The 5,793-nt window shown below is 39.7% G+C and overlaps 1 protein-coding gene across 1 annotated transcript; it reads right to left on the bottom strand.

Annotated features, from left to right (window-relative positions):
* Positions 1-746: 746 nt before the first annotated feature.
* Positions 747-4,929, bottom strand: LOC144702959 (double-stranded DNA-binding family protein). Its single transcript, XM_078574992.1, has 7 exons — positions 4,789-4,929; positions 3,665-3,730; positions 3,368-3,417; positions 3,209-3,273; positions 1,805-1,896; positions 1,421-1,492; positions 747-962 (listed from the first exon to the last, which is right to left on the bottom strand). Exons 1-7 carry the CDS (start codon positions 4,789-4,791, stop codon positions 924-926), a joined length of 387 nt encoding a protein of 128 aa, XP_078431118.1. The 5' UTR covers positions 4,792-4,929; the 3' UTR covers positions 747-923.
* Between the last annotated feature and the right edge of the window lie 864 nt (positions 4,930-5,793).

The following is a 5,793-nucleotide window of genomic DNA, read 5'->3' on the forward strand; positions in this document are numbered from 1 at the left end:
AGAGATAGCGACCGAGAGAGGAGAGCGCATTAGAACGAGCGAGAGGGAGGGAGAGGCGGGAAGAATGAGAGAGAGAGAGAGAGGGAAAGTGGAGAGAACGAGAGAGAGGGAGGTAGAGTGCGAGAGAGGGACTGGGAGAGAGAGAGAACGATTACAAGAGGACCGGGAGAACAAGAGAGAGAGAGAGAGAACGATAGTGAGAGAGGGAGAGAGATTGATAGCAGGAGAGAGAATGCTAGAGAAAGAGAGAGTGGAAGAGAGACGGAGAGCAGTAGGATGAGCGAGAGAGCTGGAAGGAGAGCGAGAGACAGAGAGAGAGAGAGGGAGAGAGAGGCTTAATGTTATCGGTTGTCGATAACTTTATCATTTCGTAATCGATATCGTTATCTGTTTAACGAAATCCATTATCGTTATCTGTTTTCTATCCTGAAACTGTTATCCGTTATCGATGTCCATTATTGTTATCGGACACATTTCAGACTTTTCCAGATAACGGATATCGTGATATCCGATAACCGATGTCGGATATGGATATCGTTAGTGACACCCTAGAACCAACAATTCCTCAAATGTTATGAACCAAATACATTTTGTTTCAAACATATGGCCATTAATTCATCCAATGTAATGAACTAAATACAATTTGTTTCTAACATAGAAGATCAATTCGCCAAATGAAGTGAACCAAATACAATTGGTTCATAACATAGAACTATCAATTGCTATAATGTAATGATCCAACTGCATTTGGTGTTTGACATAGAACCATTAATTCCTCAAATGTTATGAACCAAATACATTGTCTCTATCATAGAACCATCAATTCATAACTTTCATTTGGTTTAGAGCACAACTATATTGTCGTCACACATAAAGAGATTCTAGCTTCAAATTTCCAGGAAGATTTGGCATAACATTTTCTCTTAATCATCATCTTCCAGCACACTTCGACGCCTCTGGATCTGAGAAAAGAAAATCATAATTGTATGTAGAAAATCATCGTCTCGCATAGAAATCTTAATCTCTTTTTTCTTAATCAAATTTATATTAATTACAGAAACAACTTATAACGAAAATCGCCATTTTATTTTCATTCTTTTTCTTCCTTCAAACTGTCATCCTAATCGTATTTTCCATCTATTTTGCTTCAAATTTGGCACTATATTTTCCAAGAATCATGATCTTCGAGCACATTTCTTAGTTGCAAATAACTTAATGACAACAAGCTTCATCGTCTCACATCAAATCTAGATTCTTTTTTCTAACTCAAATAAATATTACTTCCAGAAACTATCCTCATCGTGTTTCAGAATCTTTTAAATTCCTACAAAACCGTATTCTTCCAGAATATCCAAATTCATAATTCTTAATTGATATTTCGTTAACTGAGAGAGAATCGACCATCAAGTAGAGGACTTACAGTAACTTTCGTCTGTTTGGCTGTCTGGGTGTTGATCTGTTCGAGCAAAGAGATAAGTCTCTCTTCAGAAACCTGTGAGGAGAAAGAAAGAAAGAGAAAGAGAGAAATAAAAATTAAATAATGGAAATAATTAAATGATTTTAAATTGAGATGGAAAAAAATGTATCCAGAGAGCGATACAGATGTTGAAATAAAATAATGCAAATAGAAATAAACTAAGATCCCAAAGGCAGAAAGAGAGAAAAAGACAAATCAAATAAGACAAGGTAAAAAATGAAAAATACAATGAAAGGGAAATAGAAATAAAAATGTCTACGGAGAGACATAAAATGAAACAATCGGAATAAAAATATTAATGGAATTAAAACAAAATAAAATTCAGACCTTTTCAGTGATCTGCCCCATTTGGGCTGCTCTGAGGACGAGATCTTCAACGCCCCTTGCCTTATCAGGTTTTACAAGCGCAATCCGAGCAACTGCCGGTCAAAAAAATATGGGAACTTTGTCATAATTTTTCACCCCTTCAGAAATTGAATGATTCCTATAGAGAAATCGAATGATCCCTTGAGAGAGGCAAAAAAACAGGAGGAAAGAGAATGATAGACAGAGAAAGAGAGAAAGGAAGAGACAGAAAGGAGTGAAAAACAGAAAGAAAGAGATATCGACAGAGAATGTGATAGAGAAAGAGCAAGAGAAAATGTACACACATGCAAAGGACGAGAATGAGATAGAAAGAAAATTAGACAGAAAAAGGAAGAGAGAAAAAAATATAGACAGGAAAACAGGAGATAAAAAAAAACTACCATTACATGAAGCTTATAGTTAAGAACCATGTTGTTCATATCATCTTCGATGTAATTTCGATCACGGAAACCTTAATTGGATAGAGATAGGCGGGGTCAAGAGGGAGACAAGAGAGATAGTTCTCAGGGTGAAGAGGAATACGGGAATGGTAAGGGGAGAGGCCCAACGGACAGGGTAGGGATGGACCAAGGACAAACCGGCTGAAGCTACAGTGGAGAGAAGATGATCATGAGGACAAGGATCATAAGGGAAGAGATCGGCCTTGGGCATAAATGGAAGAAGGGACAAGAACTTTCCATAGCAAAATAGTTTCTTGTTGCCCTCCTAAGGGGAGGGATGCGCTATTTAAAGGAAACATGAGAAGGGAGAGACACAAATGCCCATGATGGCCAAAAAATGAGACTACCCCCAGGAGGGTCGGCAATCATAACACTTATCCAAAGTATGAAGACCCATGGGAATATTTTTTTTCATCAACAAATAAGAATGTGAGAAATAGGAGTATTATCTATTTTAAATGAAAGCTAAATGCAAACAGACTCAACATTTCCAAAACTAGGGTTGGACATACATTTAGGACCGAGGACCAGTTTGACCGGGTCGAAACGGGACCGCAGGTCCTCCATTTGAAGGTATTTAATATTACTATGAACATAAATTTACTACTTTACATAGACTAGTCAACCTGACCAGACTGGTACCGATCCAGACCGGACTGGGAAAGAAAAAGAATGGACCGGAACCGGCCTGAAGTTCAGGTACGGTTTAGGTCTTTGCTAAAAACCCGGACCAGACCGGGACCGTGAAACCCAATCCAAAACAATGTGTGATGCACTGCATAAATATACTATTAACGCAGACATATCCTATCCAGAAGCAACGAAAACAATCAATTTCAAACAAACGGGTCAGTACAAATGAGGCAAAAGACAAGGGATCGTATCATATTTCAAGAACAGACTATTCTGGTTGTTAGAGACTTACGCCTTTCTCGCGCCTGGCTAGACAATATCTGACTAAGCATTAACTGCCTCCGCTCATCTGCTTCCCTGGAATCCAAGACCCAAAAAATAATTAATTCAAGATAAATTCAAAAAAATAACCAGTAATTGTTACGCTACCCAATTCAAATCAGATAATGACCTCTTGGCATCTTCCTGATCTTTTTGTTGCCCCGCGTTTGGTGGGTTACCCTGAAAAGATGAACACAATGAGATGATTTTGCCAATTTTTGACAGTACACTGGAGGGAGAATCGAAGACAATTGGGGCCCAAAATCACTTAACTATTTTCCACTCTATCTAACTTAAATTGGCGTATAGGAAGTCACAAATTTACTGAAAACACCCTACGAAAACACTAAATGGGGGGAAATTCTCCCCGTTTTCTTACAGATTTGTAAGAATTGATGAAATAATTTGGTTGAGAAGGATCACTTACAGCGCCTTGGCGTGCCATCAATTCCTGCATTCGCCTCTGGCGAATGGCCTCTAATTCAGGATCATCCTACAAAGGGAAGATAGGAATGAAAATTAGGGCAGAAACATGATGTTACATTTTTCTGTAGATGAAAAAAATCAAGAAAACAGTAAAGAAATTAATGAAGAAAGGGGGGAAAGAGGTCTACAAGTGGAGATGATGATGATTCAAGAAATGACAAAACCAAGTATCAAGAAACCCTGATAGGAACTCTAAAAGATTAGGGCCGAAGAATGATGGCATTTCAATTCGTACATGAGATAATCAAGATAAGAGAAGAGAAATTCATGAAGAAAGGGGAGAAGAGGTCAACAAGTGGAGATGATAATTATTTAAGAAACTAAAAAACTACATATCTAGATCCTGTATCACGGGTGTAGAAAATAAGGGCAGATAAATGATGACATTTAAATCCATATATGAAAGAAACAAGGAAATAGTAAAAAAAAATATGAAAAAAGGGTAGAGGAGGTCAACAAATGGCGATGATGATGACTCAAGAAACGAAAAAATTAAATATCAAGATCATATTACGGGTTTTAGAAAATTGAGGCAGATAATTGAGGACATACTAATCTGTAGGTGAAAGAATAACAAAAATAACAAAGAAATTCATTAATCAAGGGATAGGAGACCTAGAATAGGATATGATGATAAACGAGAAAACTAAGTACCTAGATTCTATCAGGACAAAAATAAAACTTGTCAGCAGTAAAAAAAAATTCAACCCACAAAATAATACTTCATCGCAAAACCCCTTAACGAAGGAGATAAAAACCAACTAAGTCAAAAATAGGGAACTGTAAAACAGATAATAACATTTGTGACCAAAATCGCCAACTGTATCGCCGTACTTCTCTAAATTACCCTACAGTGCTGATTCAAGGGCACAAAGTAAAGAGAAAAAGAAAGAGGAAACTTAAAAATCGAATTTTACGGTAATATCAGCATATCGCACGCGAAAATCCAGAAAAAACTCGCGGAAACCCACAATTCAACGACATTGTCCCATTTCTAGCCAATAAATCCACGGAAAAAAGAAAAAATAAAGGAAATCAGAGACTAGAATCGGATCGAACACACACCATTCCTACGATGACAATCTGCCCTTCAGCGATTCACAGGAACGAGAAGAGAGAGAGAGAGGGAGAGTAAAGAGAGAGAAAGTAGTGTAGAGAGAGAGTAAAGACACAGAGAGAGAGAGAGAGAGAGAGGGGGGGGGGGAATTCGTTTGGCGTGGAGGTAACGCGGATGGAGAAGGGCCCAATAAGGAGATAAATGACGTTATTGGGCCCTTCTTTTACGAAAAAGGCCCAATAAGTATATAAATAAAGTTATTGGGCCCTTCTTTTACAAAAAGGCCCACTAACGATAAATGAAGTTATTGGGCCCTTCTTTTACGCGAAAGGCCCAATAAGGAGATAATTGAAGTTATCGGGCCCTTCTTTTACGTGAAAGGCCCAATAAGAGTTTTCCACGTCCTGACATGACGGGGAAAGTGATGATGACGGACCGTTCTCCTCTCTCTCTCTCTCTCTTCCACTCTCTCTCCCAATCTCTCTCTCCCACAGTCCCACTCCCTCTTCCACTCTCAGTCTCTCTCTCTCTCGTGCACACTCTCTCTCCCTCTCTCTCTTCCACTCTCGCTTCCACCCTCTCTCTTCCTCTCTCTCCCTTCCACTCTCTCTTCCTCTCTCTCTCTTCCACTCTCTCTTTCTTCCTCTCCCTCTTCAGCTCTCTCTTTTTCTCTCTCTTCTTCTCCCTCTTCTGCTCTCTGTTCCTCTCTCTTCCACTCCTTCCTTCTCTCTCTTCTTCTATCTCTCCCTCCTCCCTCTCCCTCACGCACTCTCTCTCCTCCCTCTCTTCCTCTTCCTCACTCTCTCTCTCTCCTCCCTCTCCCTCGCTCTCCCTCCTCCCTCTTCCTCTCTCTCTTTCTACCTCCTCTCTCACTCTCTCTCTCCCTCCTCTCTCCCTCTCTCTCTCCCTCCTCCCTCCCTCTCTCCCTCCTCCCTCCCTCTCCCTCTTCCTCTCTCTCTTTCTCCCTCCTCTCTCTCTCTCCCTCTGCACTCTCCATCACTCTCCCTCTCTCT

Source organism: Wolffia australiana, chromosome 5, assembly GCF_029677425.1.
Source record: "Wolffia australiana isolate 7733 chromosome 5, ASM2967742v1".
NCBI lineage: Eukaryota > Viridiplantae > Streptophyta > Magnoliopsida > Alismatales > Araceae > Wolffia > Wolffia australiana.